We start from the raw sequence: 19134 nt of genomic DNA, 5'->3' as shown, positions 1-19134 counted from the left end.
TTTACACAGGGAATATCCAGCTATGTTTGATACACTGTTTACACAGGAAATATCCAGCTATGTTTGATGCACTGTTTACACAGGAAATATCCAGCTATGTTTGATGCACTGTTTACACAGGGAATATCCAGCTATGTTTGATGCACTGTTTACACAGGGAATATCCAGCTATGTTTGATACACTGTTTACACAGGAAATATCCAGCTATGTTTGATACACTGTTTACACAGGAAATATCCAGCTATGTTTGATGCTTTGGAACAAAGATAGTGCTGGTAGTAGAAACACAAACGCCTACAAAGGTTGCATTTTCTAATTTAAAAGAATTACTTGAAGAATAGTATTTTAGTTGTGTCAACATGAAAATCTCTATTTATTGCCAGTATTAAAATCCATAAATAAATACATAAACAGGTAAATGTATGCAGCAATTAACGAGCTTGTCACAGTAGTACCAAATCTCCGCCAAAATGTGTTTGCTTGTATGACAACATTTGTTTTAGAGAGTAGAATAATATTTGTAAAACATGGCACCTGTGTCATCTATTTATATTTCAAGGATCAATTAGTTATATAGTGTTGGAGTTATGCTATTTTAAACTTATCATTTTACAGTGAATACTTAAGTGTTCAAATTAAAATATTATTGTAAAATTAGATAAAGGGAGATCTTATAAATTGAAAAGCTAAAATATTTTCTATGAAATTAAATTAAATACAATTTAAAATTATAAATAAATAAAATATATATAAAAAAAAAAGAATAAAAAAAGGGAGATAATTAAAAAACTATGGACGAAGGAGTTATTATTCATGTTCACTGCACTTCTCCTAGTTGCCATCTGTTTATATTTCTAGTTTCAAGTAAATCCCTTCAGTAGATTTAGAGTTATGCTCTGGACGAACATTTACTTTAAAATTAAATAAAGGAAAATAATTCAAAAACTAAGGTAGATAGAGTTATGGTTCATAGTCACTGCACTTCTCCTACTTGCTATCTGTTTATATTTCAAGTTTCAAGTAAATCCCTTCAGTAGATTTAGAGTTATGCTCCGGACAAGAATTTAGTTTGAAATTATATAAAGGGAGATAATTCAAAAACTAAGGTAGATAGATTTATGGTTCTTGGTCACTGCACTTCTCGTAGTTGCCATCTGTTTATATTTCAAGTTAAAATTAAATCCATTGAATAGATTTGGAGTAATGCTCTGGACAAAGTTTCGGACGGAAGGACGGACGCACAGACCGGACCAATTACTATATCCCCTCCGAATTTTTTTTGGCGGGGATAAAATAAACAAGGGCTGTTTGTAAAACATGCATGCCCCCCATTAGGCTGTCCGTTGTAGTGGCAGCCATTGTGTGAATACGATTTTTGTCACTGTAACCTTGACCTTTGACCTAGTGACCTGAAAATCAATAGGGGTAATCTGCGAGTCACGATCAATGTACCTATGAAGTGTCATGATTCTAGGCAAAAGTGTTCTTGAGTTATCATCCAAAAATCATTTTACTATTGTGGGTCACCCTGACCTTGACCTTTGACCTTGTGACCTCAAAATAAATAGGGGTCATCTGCGAGTCTTGATCAATCTACCTATGAAGTTTCATGATCCTAGGCGCATGAGTTCTTGAGTTATCATCCGAAAACCATTTTACTATTTCGGGTCACCTCGACCTTGACCTTTGACCTAGTGACCTCAAAATCAATAGGGGTCATCTGCGAGTCATGATCAATCTACCCATGAAGTTTCATGATCCTAGGCGTATGCGTTCTTGAGTTATCATCTGGAAACCATTTTACTATTTCGGGTCACCGTGACCTTGACCTTTGACCTAGTGACCTCAAAATCAATAGGGGTCATCTGCAAGTCATGATCAATCTACCCATGAAGTTTCATGATCCTAGGCATATGCGTTCTTGAGTAATTATCCGGAAACCATTTTACTATTTCGGGTCACTGTGACCTTGACCTTTGACCTAGTGACCTCAAAATCAATAGGGGTCATCTGCAAGTCATGATCAATGTACCTATGAAGTTTCATGATCCTAGCCCCAAGCGTTCTTGAGTTATCATCCGGAAACCACCTGGTGACCGACCGACATGTGCAAAGTAATATACCCCCTCTTCTTTGAAGGGGGGCATAATAAATGACATGGAATACATTCAAATCAGCATACACCAACATGTATGCGTTTGAATACATGATATTAAAATACGAGGCACTTACTGAGTACAAGGGCTTCCTGGTACTTCTTGGTTTCAAAGTACAATGCTATCAGTCTAGCCTGCAAATGGAAAAAAAACATTAATGATGAAATAGCTTGGTTGTCTTCATGACTATGAAATTTTAAACTATGAAAAAGGAAGCTATTAATGTTGAGACTAAAATTTAAAATAATATAAAAAGGGCTGTTTGTTAAACATGCATGTCCCCCATATGGGCTTTCAGTTGTAGTGGCAGCCATTGTGTGAATACGTTTTTTGTCACTGTGACCTTGACCTTTGACCTTGTGACCTGAAAATCGATAGGGGTCATCTGCCAGTCATGATCCATGTACCTTTGAAGTTTCATGATCCTAGGCGTAAGCTTTCTTGAGTTATCATCCGGAAACCATTTTATTGTGTCAAGTCACCGTGACCTTTGACCTAGTGACCTGAAAATCAACAGGGGTCATCTGTGAGTCATGATCCATGTACCTATGAAGTTTCATGATCCTAGACGTAAGCTCTCTTGAGTTATCATCTGGAAACCATTTTACTGTGTCAAGTCACCGTGACATTGACCTTGTGACCTGAAAATCAATAGGGGTCATCTGCGAGTCATGATCAATGTACCTATGAAGTTTCATGATCCTAGGCGTAAGCGTTCTTGAGTTATCATCCGGAAACCACTTTACTGGTTCTAGTCACCGTGACCTTGACCTTTGACCTAATGACCTAAAAAATCAATAGGGGTCTTCTGCGAGTCATGATCAATACCTATGAAGTTTCATGATCCTAGGCATAAGCGTCCTTGAGTTATCATCCAGAAACGATTCGGTGGACGTACCGACCGACGGACGGACCGACCGACATGTGCAAAACAATATACCCCCTTTTCTTCAAAGGAGGGCATAATAAGTAAAACAAGATCCCTATAATTTGCGGCAATGGCTATTCACGCATCTTTGTGAAGAAGTGTGAGCATGTATCTAATCAGGCTTATCACTTTCTGCTTTTATGGAATCTTTTTAGTCTCTTCTAAACAAAACTCCAGTTTATGTGGACAGTGTCATCCCTGATTAGCCTGTGCTCAGACTAACCTATGACGACACTTTAAGCACATACATTAAGCCCTGTTTTCTCAGAACGCTGCTCAATTACGCACTGATGCCAACATGGCCTCATACCTCTAATGCCAACATGGCCTCATACCTCTAATGCCTGTCGCACTGATGCCAACATGGCCTCATACCTCTAATGCCAACATGGACTCATACCTCTAATGCCAGTCAGTTATGCCAACATGGCCTCATACCTCTAATGCCTGTCACTTATGCCAACATGGCCTCATACCTCTAATGCCTGTCAACATGCCAAATTGGCCTCATACCTCTAATGCCTGTCGCAGACTTATGCCAACATGGCCTCATACTTCTAATGCCTGTCTAATGCACTGATGCCAACATGGCCTCATACCTCTAATGCCTGTCGCAGGAAAGTTCTTTTCTCATCTTTTGCCCAGTCGATGCATTCCATACACAACTCCACCTGGAATAATATTAACAAACATGAATAAAATGACAGATTTGGTCTTTTCTAATGAAAAAAAATATTGGTACATGTTTAGACTATTGGAGTTAACAAATGCTTTAAGCCTATTTATACAAATGTGATCAAAATGCGTCAAATTAATAAAAGTTCTTACAAAATATAAAACAAGAGATTGTCAAGCAATATAGTCCCCTACCGGTGAAACTCCACCATTGTAAGTATTTTTTTATATATAAATATATATATTTGTTGCCATAGCAACCAGAATTCTTAATGTAGAGGAACAAAATGAATTGATGTGCATAATCTCCATATTGCCATTTGTCCATGTTTCAAGTTTCATGAAAAAATATTTAGAACTTTTAAAGTTATTGCAGGATCCAGAAAAGTGTGACCGACCGACTGACTGACAGACAGACTGACAGACAAAGCGCAAACCATAAGTCCCCTTCGGTTTCACCAGTAGGGGACAAAAATAACAAACTGGAACTTATCTCTAAAAGACAAAAGAAGTCATAATCAAAACCATGAGTGTTGGTCTCTTATACAGTTCCTGAAATATTGAAGCTGAATTTATATAAATCTCATGCAATTGATGGGAAAGTCCTGCCATAATATTACATGTATTGTGAAGATTGGTAGACTGAAGGGTATCAAATCATGGTCGAAACAATAAATATAACATATGTTTTTTTATTCTCTGAGTTGGTGTTGTTGTTTTTTCACTGAAGAAATTATGCCCAAATAGAAACGCCATTTTATGATATTAATTGTTCTTGTAAAGATTGGATTATTGAAAAAGCATCACAGAAATTCTTCTCTTGGCTTATTACTATGATGTTCAAAGTATTTTTTCTGGCCATATTTTAGGCAGAAATTAGGCCTCATTCTGATGATCAAAAAGTACCTACTTTTCCAAAATTGCTGCCTTAAATTCTCAATTAAAGATTCCGGGTATTAAAAAATGCAATATTTATTTCATTTCCCTATCAAACTCTATAAGTTCAACCTTAGTAAATATAATATTGAAAAAACTTGTATTCTCAATTTTAAAGTATTTGTTAAAAAACAACAACAACAATTTCACAATATTTTAATTGAAAAAAACAACACATTTTTCCCAATGTAAACTACACCATCTTCATTCCTAAGTGGTGGGAAAAAAACACTGCTAAAAAGATCACCTCTTTGCCTGTGGCTGCCTCCATATCCAGAAACATGTCAACCAGGGCTCTCACCAGCTTGGCTGCCTTTGCCTTGCTCACCATCCCCAGGAATGGGCGAGTAAACTTGATCAGACCCCCTAGTTCTGCAAACAGGCGAGTCAAAGGGAATGGGCGAGTAAACTTGATCAGACCCCCTAGTTCTGCAAACAGGCGAGTCAAAGTACTACTTAGGGCTCCCCCTAGCTTACAATATTCATTCACCATATTTACTTTAAAATAAAACAAGAGCTGTCAGAGGACAGCGCGCTGGACTATTCGAGTGCTTGACAGTATAACGTAAGCCATCATGGGGAAATTGTTCAAATTATTCAATAAGGTCAAGGTAATAGTTCAGGTATATTTTCCAACATCTATTGAACATTTGTAAAGACATAAAACAAACTAATAAGATTTTATTTCAAGTTTGATAGCAATAGCTTGGGTGGAAAGTTTGGACGGTCCTTCAAAAATAAAGTAAATAAATATTTGATTGTTTTTTTAACCATGTTTCAAAGAAAAAAATATTCCTATGGTGTTTGGTAGGGGGGGGGCTGAGAGGGGGGGGGGTATAATGTGTAATCAAAAAAGGGAAAAAAATAAATCATTTTGTTCAGGGGGGGGAGGTGGGGGGGGGGGCAGGGATTCTGGGTTGGGGCGTGGGGTATTGTTTGGGTGGAATCCATTGTGGTATTCAGGTAAGTGTTGTTTTGTCAAAGTATTAATAAAATCTGATCATAAATATAGAAGTTATGGCAATTTAACTTAAATTTATTATTTTGACCATGAGAGTCAATGTCATTCAAAGGTCAAGGTCAAATTGAACTTGCCATGTACAGTACCCTCATGTTAGTAAGAAAATATTTGAAGTTTGAAAGCAATAGCTTTGATACTTTAGAAGTCAAGTGGATCTAAACACAAAATTTAACAAAATATTCAGTTACTAAGACAAAAAAGGGCCATAATTCTTACAAAATGCTTTATACAGTTGTCTGCTCTTGTTTATACATCGGGGTCATGTTGGTTAAGAAGTTTGCAAAATATGAAAGCAATATGACAAGGGACATTGAAAGTATTTGAGGTGGTACGCAAACTTTAACATAGATTTATCAATAATATGCATATTCTAAATGGAAAAAGGGCCATAATTATTACAAAATGCTTGATACACTTGTCTTCTCTTGTTTATAGATTGGGGTCATGTTGGTAAAGAAGTATGCAAAATATAAAGGCAATATGTCAAGGGACATTGAAAATATTTTAGGTGGTACGCAAACTTTAACATAGATTTATCAATAATATGCATATTCTAAGTGAAAAAAGGGCCATCATTATTACAAAATGCTTGATACAGTTGTCTGCTCTTGTTTATAGGTTGGGGTCATGTTGGTAAAGAAGTATGCAAAATATTAAAGCAATATGTCAAGGGACATTGAAAATATTTGAGGTGCTACGCAAACTTTAACATAGATTAATCTATCAATAATATGCATATTCTAAGTGAAACTAGAAATGGTGCGGCAGAGGCCGACGCGTATCCCCAAGGGCGCATGTTTTGCCCAGGGGGCACCCCAGGATTGGTAATGGGCCATGCATACTTCAGATTGTCATAAGAGATGTTCAGTATCAATTGGAAGTGAATCGGTGTAGAAATGAAGAAGTTAATGTAAAATAACATATAACAAGAGATGTGTTTGTCAGAAACACAATGCCATCTCGTGCACCACTTTGATTTATTTAAAAAATATATATCATTTGGCAGGTTCATTACTTACCTCCCTTTAAAGCTTATTACTTCTCTTGGATTTGTTTTTTTTACCTTTGAGTTTGTCAGAAACACAATGCCCCCTCCTGCGCCGCTTTGATTTAATTAATTTTTTTAAATCATTTGGCAGGTTTATTACTTACCTCCCTTTAAAGCTTATTACTTCCCTTGGATTTGTTTTTTGACCATTGAACTTGAAGGATGACCTTGACCTTTCACCACTCAAAATATGCAACACTATGAGATACACATGCATGCCAAATATCAAGTTGCTATCTTCAATATTGCAAAAGTTATGGCCAATGCACCATACTGGGGGCATAAAAATGAGTGAAAATCTCTGACCTGGCCCTACCCCAATCCCCATAACTTTTGACTCAGGGGTCAGATCACAATTCCAAATAGTGCAGGGTCGCACATATGCTCATAGCTACCATGTGTGTAAGTTTCATGGTTCTAGTGCTTATAGTGTAGGAGGAGATAGTGGCCAGTACGGACAGACAGACAGACGGATGGCGGAGATAACCACAATATAAAAAGGACCATAATTCTTACAAAATGCTTGATACAGTTGTCTGCTCTTATAAAAAGGTTGGGGTCATGTTGGTAAAGAAGTATGCAAAATATTAAAGCAATATGTCAAGGTACATAGGAAACATTTGGGGTGGTATGCAAACTTTAACATTTGCATGCTCACGCCGACACCGGGGTGAGTAGGATAGCTCCACTATGTATATCATAGTCGAGCTAAAAAATCCTCTCATTTTGCTTTTTTGGGGTATTTTATTAAGAAAAACGGCTAGCAAAGTATACTTTTCTTTAGCCAAATTTGTAAGTTGTAACAATCTGCTACATTTGTAATTTGGCGAATGGCATATTAACCCTCTTACTTTACGTTTAAATACTGTTTAGTGTTTTATCCATGCCGTTTTAGCGTGGCGCGGCGCCACGCCGCTTTTTTGAAGCGCCTCGCTGCCCCTTTCAAAGCAAATCAGCACCACGCTGCCCTTTTCAAAGGCCGCCGTCCTGTTTTCCGCCGTGCGTGACCTTATTGATAACATCTTAATTGCCTCTTAACCAAGCTTCTAAGCCGACTATTATCAGCGAAGATTTGCGCGGTTGTGAATACGTCATGCGTGAATAACCATGTGTCAATATCAATCGATAATTTCAGTGGCTTTGTAAGTTGTAACACTAATCGGTCCGGATACAATCGTGCACAGTTACTTAGGAGACTTGATGAAAACCTCGATGTTATTCACGTGGAAATTGTGCATTTCATGCATAATTCAGTTATATCAAAACATTTATTTTTACGCGTAATTAAATTTAAAAAAAAAACACCAGTTGTATCTGTAAAATATTGATTTGATTTCAATTTAATGCAAAACAGTTTTAAGTTAATAAAGAATAATTTACAGGGCTTGCACTAAGCGGCGTACGGCCGTATATTACGCCCGATAATTGTTTCCATACGCCGATTACAAAACCCCATGACGTCCACTGTACTTCCTGAAAATTGGCCGTACGCCGAAAATAGCAACCCGTGACATATTAAAGCTTTCGATTAAAATAACGCTCCGCCTCCTATCCAATACAATTGGCGCAGGCTCACAGTAGATGTGTGTTGATGAATTGTAGCAGACGACACTCTTAACACGTTTGCTTTTCACGGTTAGGCAGACCGCGCTGAATTGGAGCACGTGCTTGTTTATTGTCACGATGTTTTGATTACAATAACGTGTGAATGTCGGCAAAGAAGTTGATACCCCGTCTTGGACCCTGTTTGGCCAAAAGTTGTTAATTGTTGTAACAGTAGTAGGCCTGCACCATTGGTTCAATTAAGAACATTATGACCCGTTTGTAACTTGTCAAAATATGTTAATTGGCAAACACAGATATGAATTTTACAAAAATATTGAACTTGTTCCACTTATCATTCGTGTTTAGAATGTCGCAACGTACGCTTTCCGATTTTGGCATTCCACTTTCGACGAAACGTAAATTAGAAATTGATGCAAATTGCTTTGTAAGCAAAACCAGTTTATATCGAAGACCAATTAACGTGTATTGAATTAATTGACAATGAACAAAAGACAGTACGGCGCCGTTCCTAGTTACACTTTTTGCGAAATAAAATGTACACAATACAACACGTGGTCATGAAAACAATGTCATTACGCAGAACTTTCTGACTATTCAACACAGTGTTAGTGTTTGTGAATCTCCATTTAAGATGCATATAAAGGACTTGTTTGTGCAATGTGTGTAACGTTTTAAATATAAATAATTGTTTAAGAGGGTAACTCATTTAACAGTATTTAAGACTTCTTTGAAAAGCTATAGTTTGTATAAGATATATATCCTATGGTGTTTAATCTTGTTTCTTATTACTACATGAAAATATAAAACACATAATAAAATATACATTCTGGATTTTGTTGGTTTAATTATTCAACAATAAATCTCAAAACTATACATACAATGTTTGTGTGCAACAAAGCTTGTTATTAAGTCACTATACAGATATATTTGTGCCCTTTTTATGGATGTCGCGCGCTAAAGTGCCCTTTTTTGAAATTTTGCACCACGCCCTTTTTCCTTCCTGTATAAAACACTACTGTTTTTTGACAAAAATAACTATTAAGTGAAAAGAATACATATCATTTTTATATTCAATGAAACACAGAACTTATAGGTGTCTGCTGACATCATTTTACTATATATTGAGCACATAAAGATCAGAAACTAACATTAGTTTCCAACCTGATTCTTTCAGCTGGAAACATACAAGGTTTATTTTAAACAAGAGCTGTGTTTGTGAGACACAATGCCCCCTATTTCTCCGCTTTGAAGCCATATATTTGATCTTTGACCTTTCATTACTCAAAATGTGCAGCTCCATGAGATACACATGAATACCAAATATCAAGTTGCTATCTTCAATATTGCAAAAGTAATGACAAAGGTTAAAGTTTTGGGACAGAATGACAGACAGACCAAGAACAATATATCCCCATCCTTCAATCCGGGAGTATCAAAATAGGGGGCCCATCACCATCAAGGCCAATTCGACTGTTGTTAATTTCAATCTCCACATATAAAAGCCGTGTTCTGGGAAAATGGGGAAATCAGAGCCCTCACACTACTTTGGGGGAAGGGGTCCGCAGCCCTTAGGAGGGGGAATTTTCGCAGCGTTTCCCTTTTTGGGGGATTTTTTACCTACTCTTTCATTATTACATTTGTACATGTTTGAACTATATTCATTGCATTTTTCATAATTTAGTATGTTTGAAAAGATTAAATTGAAATAGAATTGAGATATAATAATCATGAGACACATCTTTCTATAAAATAAAAAAAATAAAAAATAAAATATTTATTTTTTGGGGGGGAATTTTTCCCCCCAAAAGGGGAAAAAAGTATGCTTTTCAGGTGGGGGACTGCCGCCGAAATTCGGCGGCAGATTTGAAAGATTGAGGGCCCTGGAAATGCTTGTGCATACTATGTAATTCCAGATGAGCCTTAGCAGTCTGCACTGGCTAGTGTAGGACATGTTATTTTGTTATTTTATAATTAGCCTGTGCACATCAGGGCCCTCAATCTGTAAAATCCACGGCCGAAATTCGGCCGTATTCCCCCCCCCCAGAAAAGTATACTTTTTTCCCCTTTTGAGGGGAAAAATTCCCCCTTAAAAAAAAAAAAAAAATTATAGATAGATGTGTCTCATGATTATTATATCTCAATTCTATGTTAATTCAATCTTGTCAAACAAACTAAATTATGAAAAAAGCAATGTATATAGTGCAAACATGTACAAATGTTATAATTAGAGAGTAAGCAAAAAATCCCCCCAAAAGGGAAACGCCGTGAAAATTCCCCCTGCTATGGGTAGCGACCCGCTTCCCCTAAAATGGATTGAGGGCCCTGCACATTGCAAACACTAATCTGGGATTAGTTTTTACGTACAAGCAATAAGCCCACTTTTCCTTCAATACAGCTCATATACACAGATTGAGAATCCTGCAGATGACTCACTCACCCTCTGCCTGGTTGGTGGAGGCCAGCAGCTGACCCAGTTCCAGGACAGCCTGCTCCTTCACCTTCACACTCTCCTCATTATTCATGTCTACATCACGCTTCACTGAAATGTCATACAAGAAGTGTTCATGTCTACATCACGCTTCACTGAAATGTCATTCAAGAAGTGTTCATGTCTTCATCACGCTTCACTGAAATGTCATAAAAGAAGTGTTCATGTCTACATCACGCTCCACTGAAATGTCATACAAGAAGTGTTCATGTCTACTCACGCTTCACTGAAATGTCATACAAGAAGTTCATGTCTACTCAGGCTTTACTGAAATGTCATACAAGAAGTGTTCATGTCTACTCACGCTTCACTGAAATGTCATATGTTCATGTCTACTCACGCTTCACGGAAATGTCATACAAGAAGTGTTCATGTCTACTCACGCTTCACTGAAATGTCATACAAGAAGAGTTCATGTCTACTACCGCTTCAGTGAAATGTCATACAAGAGGTTTCATGTCTACATCACACTTCACTGAAATAGCATACAAGAAGAGTTCATGTGTACATCATGCTTCACTGAAATAGCATACAAGAAGTGTTCATGTCTACATCACACTTCACTGAAATGTCACACAAGAAGTGTTCATGTCTACATCACGCTTCACTGAAATGTCATACAAGAAGTGTTCATGTCTACATCACGCTTCACTGAAATGTCATAAAAGAAGTGTTCATGTCTACATCACACTTCACTGAAATAGCATTCAAGAAGTGTTCATGTCTACATCACGCTTCACTGAAATGTCATAAAAGAAGTGTTCATGTCTACATCACGCTTCACTGAAATGTCATAAAAGAAGTGTTCATGTCTACATCACGCTCCACTGAAATGTCATACAAGAAGTGTTCATGTCTACTCACGCTTCACTGAAATGTCAAACAAGAAGTGTTCATGTCTACTCAGGCTTTACTGAAATGTCATACAAGAAGTGTTCATGTCTACTCACGCTTCACTGAAATGTCATATGTTCATGTCAACTCACGCTTCACTGAAATGTCATACAAGAAGTGTTCATGTCTACTCACGCTTCACTGAAATGTCATACAAGAAGTGTTCATGTCTACTCACGCTTCAGTGAAATGTCATACAAGAGGTTTCATGTCTACATCACGCTTCACTGAAATAGCATACAAGAAGTGTTCATGTGTACATCATGCTTCACTGAAATAGCATACAAGAAGTGTTCATGTCTACATCACGCTTCACTGAAATGTCATACAAGAAGTGTTCATGTCTACATCACGCTTCACTGAAATGTCATACAAGAAGTGTTCATGTCTACATCACGCTTCACTGCAATGTCATACAAGAGGTTCTCATGTCTACATCATGCTTCACTGAAATAGCATACAAGAAGTGTTCATGTCTACATCATGCTTCACTGAAATGTCATACAAGAGGTTCTCATGTCTTCATCACGCTTCACTGAAATGTCATACAAGAAATGTTCATGTCTACATACGCCTCACTGAAATGTCATACAAGAAGTGTTCATGTCTACATCATGCTTCACTGAAATAGCATACAAGAAGAGTTCATGTCTACATCACGCTTCACTGAAATTTCATACAAGAAGTGTTCATGTCTACATCACGCTTCACTGAAATGTCATACAAGAAGAGTTCATGTCTGCATCACGCTTTACTGAATTGTCATACAAGAGGTTCTCATGTCTAAATCACACTTCACTGAAATGTCATACAAGAGGTTCTCATGTCTACATCACGCTTCACTGAAATGTCACACAAGAAGTGTTCATGTCTACTCACGCTTCACTGAAATGTCATACAAGAAGTGTTCATGTCTACATCACACTTTACTGAAATGTCACACAAGAGGTTCTCATGTCAACATCAAGCTTCACTGAAATGTCATACAAGAAGTGTTCATGTCTACATCACGCTTCACTGAAATGTCATACAAGAAGGGTTCATGTCTTGAATGAACAAATATTTCGTACAATATTTGAAAAATAAAGTTAACACATAAAAAATCAATGTTCCTTATAGCCAAATTTCAACGTTAGATGTGATCTGGCAACATAGATTTAACGCGATACAAAATGCTCGTTTTTGTTTTTGTGTCACAATATATTCCTTGTGAATTTTCGGCTACAATATCCGAACATTTACGAGCAAATGCGAGATCCGCTTTGGAAGCATGATGTTATCCTCATGAATACGTCGATCTTCCGACACTTTGTCACGCATAAAAGGGTGCTCTCTCATTAGCCTCAGTGAATTTTTTAACCAAATGGGAAAAAGTACAGGTACCAGTTGAATTGGGAAAATTATGCGCGATAAACCCTGAAATTGGGAAAATTTGTGTTGTTAAGTCTTCATATTGGGAAATTGGAGTTAGTGCTGCAACAATACGCCAAAAACCGTATTGCAATATATTGTCAGTTCAAAAACCCAATATATTGCTAACTTGTACCAAAATTATAACTTGCCAATTACCCGATAATCCCATAAATTCCAATTTTAAAGCAAATTCTGGTAAATATTTACTATAAATGTGCTCAAGAATAATAAGAAACACAAACATTCGCAAATTGTCTTAAGTATCAAATACATTTTTGCAATTGTTACTATTTAAAGATGTGATGAAATAACGTCCAACCGGGGCGTTTTTCCCACTGAACACTCGTAATTCAGCTGACGTGATGTTCCTGTTTTTATACAACACAAAATACACCCATACTTTCCATGCGACGTTCTACATGTCTGTATAATTTTCGTGCGCTTTTTATTGAGACATAGGAGAAAGCACTTTTTATTTGACGCTATAATTTTTTATTGTCGCGTTAGCATTCAAATTTGGAAGCGTGTTTCCGAAATTCGGATTACAAATAATGCTCAAATCAGAATCGAACGAAACATTTACAGCTGTGCGCAATTAATTCAACGATAATCTGTTCAAAAGCATCGAATGAATGCTCCCATGTAACAACGCTACTCCGTATAATACACTTTTTAGAATGCTATTTTTACGTAAAAAATAATTTACACTGCTTTGTTTTGTTTACCTTTTTATCATTATTTCGGATGGCTTTTCTGGACGAAATGTGAATGAATTTTTGTAAAATTTTCGTACCGGTATGATGAAAATCATATCGCAATACAATATGCGGATTGCGATATATACCGATATACCGGTATATTGTTGCAGCCCTAATTGGAGTATTCTATTTTTTGCTCCCAAACACTTTAAAATTGATAATTAAATGTTGTCAAGTTGTCAATATTATATTTACTTAGGTTCAAGCAATAGAGTTATATAGGGACTCTGATTTCGAAATTCAAGCGCCCGGACCGTTAAATGGCCTGTGGTAAGCACTGGTCTCCACCAGAATAAGCGCACTTGACGATACCAGAACATAGAACACAATTCTGGATCTGGATGGTTATGTTGAAGAAACAGCTTCTGGCTTTTACTTGAAAGAGCAGATTAGTCGATTTAACATTATTGATATTTAGATACACCTTGATGATGTCTTTTGTTGAGGAGTTCACAATGTTGTCATTGTGTATACACCTGTCTTAATGACCTGTGTACTAACACGAAAGGAATTGTTGGTAGCACTTCTTTTATGAGTGAAAAATGAAAGCGAAAGTTTGTCTGGTAATCGGGCTTTTGATAATAGCTATCAGTCTTAATAGAGATTTAAAATCACATTTAAACATAATTAAATAACATTTCCTTAAACAACATTCTGTTTTAAACACACAATAAAAAACAATTTTTCTTTCATTATCCCCACGCTTTTTGAAAAGCGTGGGGATATTGTGGTTATCTCCACCGTCCGTCCTGGCCACTATCTTCTCCTACACTATAAGCACTAGAACCTTGAAACTTACACACATGGTAGCTATGAGCATATGTCCGACCCTGCACTTTTTGGAATTTTGATCTGACCCCTGGGTCAAAAGTTATGGGGGTTGTGGTGGGGCCAGGTCAGAGATTTTCACTCATTTTTTTATGTTATTTTACATTAACTTCTTCATTTCTACACAGATTTACTTCAAATTGATACTGAACATCTCTTATGACAATACGGTCAATCTCAACTATGCATGGCCTCATTACCAACCCTGGGGCGCCCTGCCCACATAGACCATGCCCACCCAAAATTGCCTTTTACTATAACTTCTTCATTTCTACACCGATTTACTTTAAATTGATACTGAACATGTGTTATGACTATATGGTCAATCTGAACTATGCATGGCCCCATTACCAACCCTGGGGCGCCCTCGCCCACATAGACCAAACCAGGGGAATGTGATGTGTCTTAGAATAGATGTGACAATAATGTAGTGACGTCACCATCTATGAATAGAATGCAATGTTGTAACTAAGTTTGTTTAAATCAATCACAGTGTTAACAAAGAATGAATTTTTATAGATGACAGTTTTTGCTGGAATAGTTTCAAAGCATTTAGAATAATTATTCACTAGGTTACGCATGTTGTTTTGGATGGATATAGTCCTTGTATTTCTTAGCCCTAATGGTATCCTCGATTACCGTAAATTCGCAACCTTAACATTTAATGTCAATATTAAAATAATAACGCATAAAAAAACAACAAAAACAAACATTAACCTTTTAAAATAAATTCATTCTTTGCTGATTTGTTCCATTGTGATTTCCAAACAATGTTTTTAAAGCTCTTAAATGTCAATATTGTTGACATAAGTGTAAAGTGTCAGCTATTTCGTTTTACTACCCTTGATTCGCGGGCAGTGTCCGACAAATCCATTGCCCGGAGCCCGGGGGCTACCGAAATTTTTCATCGGGCTACTGAAATTTTCCAGCTGACGCCCGCCGGGCTACTATAAATCTATAAGAGCGGTAGCCAGTTTTATTGACAGACATACGTAGAATAAACACGCTGACCATGTGTTTCTATAATCCGACAACAAAGTGCAATCAATTATCTTATCAGTCACCGATCACTTGCGGTAATGTCGTAAACAGTAACAGTGTATTTTAATCATTCAATCAGAATCAACATTTGTCGTCTGCTAATAATATAATGAGAGCCGGTTGGATAGTTGGCGCACATGATGGAATTCTTTGTTAACCGCAACAATGAGTAAGAGCGACAATGTTTTTGATGTCGTTAAATATCCAAGGATGCCGAACATTGAATAAATCAAAGCAATAGCGGATTCTTCAAAACAGTAACGAAACCGAAAATGAATATTAATAACAACGCGGTTAACACCTGCTAATTAGTTTGCATTGTCAATTAATAATTGGATTGATCGACTGTTAATCAATAATCCCATATATGCCCAATTTATTTTTTTTAAACCAAATTATGGGAGGGTAATATAGACGATGAGAGTCATAAACACAAACGTTTGAAATTTTCTAAAGTGTCAAATGAATTTCGGCATATGATTCTATTTAAAGATATGATGAAATAAGCTCCCAATCAGGACCGTTCAATTGCAACATGCGTAAATCACCTGCGACGGTCCAGATAAAAAGCGCGCAAAAATTGGCATGGGTGTATTTATTTGTAAACAAAATTTCGTAGCGGGTACAACATTGAGATCATTTAATTTTCATTAAAAGTTTCGTTGTGAATTTCAACTAAAGTACCAGGGTATCTCGCAAATTATTTTGCATTGACATTTCCTCTTAATAAAATATAATGTAAACACGCTGTATCGTTACCGTTACACTGTATCAGTTCCTTCATTATTGAAACAATTATTGTATTGTATACTGACTGCACACTAGTGTTGTAACATACGGATGCAATACGTAAATTCGGACAGAACTTTAAGTCGGACACAAGTAAATAAATGATTTAATACTCTTGATTTCTTGAAACTCGGTATTTGATGTTAAAAAGGGCAATTGCATTGATTAACACCATACGAGTCAATCATATTGATCATCTAAACGCTTTATTTACGTTTCCAACTTAACGTGCTGTCCGAATTTAAGTACACCTACATGTAATATCTACATGTAGTATATGATTTTCTTTGGTACATTTACATTAAAGTACACGGTGCCTGTACTGTATCATTAATTAACGATATTGCCTGTGTACATTAGACTTCTTACTGTATTATGTATATATATGTATACATATTATGTATATATGTAAATGAAGAAATAAAATTAAGATGAAAACCTGCCTCTTATCATTTTGTAGGAAAATTGTATGGGCTACCAAATATTTTTATTGGTAGCCCAGTGGGCTACCTGAAAAATAAGAAATTTGTCGGACACTGTTCGCGGGTATGACGTCATACAAAAATTCATTGCAATGTCGAGTAATTAGACCAAGCTAACTTATTTTTTAACAGTTTAAATTGGTTTATGGTGCAAATGAAACATTTAACAAAAAAGTCAAACACGAAATAACAATAAAATATTAACATATGAACAGGGTAAATTGCATGGAAAACGGGAGCAGCTAACATAACAACTGTGTCTGGTTGGATTTGTTCAAAGACCCTGTGAAAAAATGTATTTTTAGGCAATCTGTATAATTTTAAGGCTCTTAGAACGGACATATTCTTCTCCTTAACAGCTTTGTAAGCATTTATCAAGGAAGTTGGTGAATAAAGCCTATACTTCTTGCGACAATGCTTAGGGATGGCCTTAAAAACAAAAAATAAATAGAAATTAGCTTAATTGTCATGGTCTAAGAAACACACAATAAATCATGTGTTGGAATTACTCATGTTTTCAAAGCGAAACATTTCCATATATGGCAATGCTACTACAACAGCAGACGACAACAAAAAATCGTGATATCTGATTTTTACTTAATATATATGAAATTCGATAGTAGGGTATTATTGGTGTTAAGAAAATATGGAATTTTTGCTATTTGATTCTAATTCACACATTTTACTTGTTTAAAACGCATTATTTTTCACAAATCTTCAATTGTTCCAATCGAGTAAACATTCATTTGCATATCGCCACGATCAAGAATGCGCAGAAACAATTATTGGTACCGGTTACGTGACGAAAACAAAATCCGCGAAACTAGGTTAGTCACGAATTTCGGTGAGTCGACGATCTGTTCAGGCCTTAGTGGCTTAATGTTGTGTTCAATGGAAATGGCCGGTATGTGCCCTTTCACCAAATAAAATAAGAGTTGTTTTAGCACGTTATTTCTGAGCATTATGTTATCTGTTTCTGTACACTATCTCAAATACTATAACTGCAGTACATAATTCAGAAAAAAAGACAAATGGATTGTTAATTTTTGTTTTATTCGCAGTGAATCAGCTATTTTATAACTATCGACATAATGCTTTATTTACTTTATGGAGTGTGTTAATTTGATTTAATATCAGCAATTTTAAAAAGATAGGCATACCAATACTATGAAGAATGTCTATAGCGCCAGCTTTATTAACTGACTTAATATCAATTGCTTTCTGGAGCTCTTCTTTCATGTTGCCGGTTTGGTATCGCGAAAACATGTGAAAACAGTCAAAATATTTTCTAGTTGTAAGAAATAACTGCAATACGGGTATGACTAGATACCGAAAACAGTACTGTTTTCGCGAAAACAGTAAATGTACCGAAAACAGTTAGATATCCCACCTTTACATCGTGATAGTGGCGTTAAACTATGATTTAATGAATGTTTAGATGCTACTCCAGTACGCATTTAAAGAATGCTATATATTAATTATTTCTTTTTTTACAAAAAGCATTTTATTCCTGTTTAAAAACGGAAGCATTATATAATAAGAGGACATCTACATCTACATCGTACGTCGCTGCCGTCAAACTTGACAATTATGCGACGGGTGGTGAAGAGATAAAGTAAGAATGGGAAAATAGTAAAGTGAGAAGAGTTTGATAGTTAAAAGTCAGAAGGACATTACAGATGCGTCCCCAGCTACGTTTCATCCCTCTACCTCATGCCTCTCCGGCTACGGTGGCCGCAGAGTGGATTGAACCTCAACCGGCACAGCCATGAGGTGTCATTGGGGTTAACTTTGTAGCTGGCGCTGACGACTTGATTAGAAACTTAAGTTTGCTAGTCCCTGCTTGAAGGATACCAAGTCAGGGGATTCTGCAACAGCGGCTGGTAGGCTGTTCCAGGTCGGTATAATACCGGGGAAAAAGCTATGCCTGTAGTAGGATGTCGATGTGGAGATAGGCAGGAACTTGATGTCATGGCTTGATCGGGTTCTGCTTGAGCCTGGGGAGAGGTATTTTGCTGCTGGGATGTCTATGAGATTGTTTGATATCTTGTAGATCATCGTCAGCTGGGCCTTTGTCCTCCGTGACTCCAGGGTTTCCCATTGCAGGTGA

General features: G+C 36.6%; 1 protein-coding gene across 6 annotated transcripts in view; it reads right to left on the bottom strand.

The window, feature by feature from the left end:
* LOC127857124 (26S proteasome non-ATPase regulatory subunit 11-like) overlaps positions 1–18349 on the bottom strand; it is a 50790-nt gene extending 32441 nt beyond the window's left edge. For 4 of the 6 annotated variants that reach the window (XR_008038346.1, XM_052393484.1, XM_052393485.1 and 1 more), the window contains exons 1-5: positions 18185–18349; positions 10769–10870; positions 4944–5125; positions 3685–3756; positions 2234–2291 (exon numbers count right to left, since the gene is read on the bottom strand). Coding sequence is in view for 5 of the 6 variants with exons in the window: in XM_052393484.1 (XP_052249444.1) it covers positions 2234–2291; positions 3685–3756; positions 4944–5125; positions 10769–10870; positions 18185–18290 (520 nt within the window). In the remaining variant the exon portion in view is untranslated. The remainder of the gene's footprint in view (positions 1–2233; positions 2292–3684; positions 3757–4943; positions 5126–10768; positions 10871–18184) is intronic. The other 2 variants (XM_052393487.1, XM_052393488.1) reach the window with 2 other exon arrangements.
* Positions 18350–19134: the final 785 nt, after the last annotated feature.

This window comes from Dreissena polymorpha, chromosome 14 (genome assembly GCF_020536995.1).
Source record: "Dreissena polymorpha isolate Duluth1 chromosome 14, UMN_Dpol_1.0, whole genome shotgun sequence".
Classification (NCBI taxonomy): domain Eukaryota; kingdom Metazoa; phylum Mollusca; class Bivalvia; order Myida; family Dreissenidae; genus Dreissena; species Dreissena polymorpha.
Note: the sequence above shows the minus strand (reverse complement) of the source record. Positions and strands in the feature narration are given on the sequence as shown.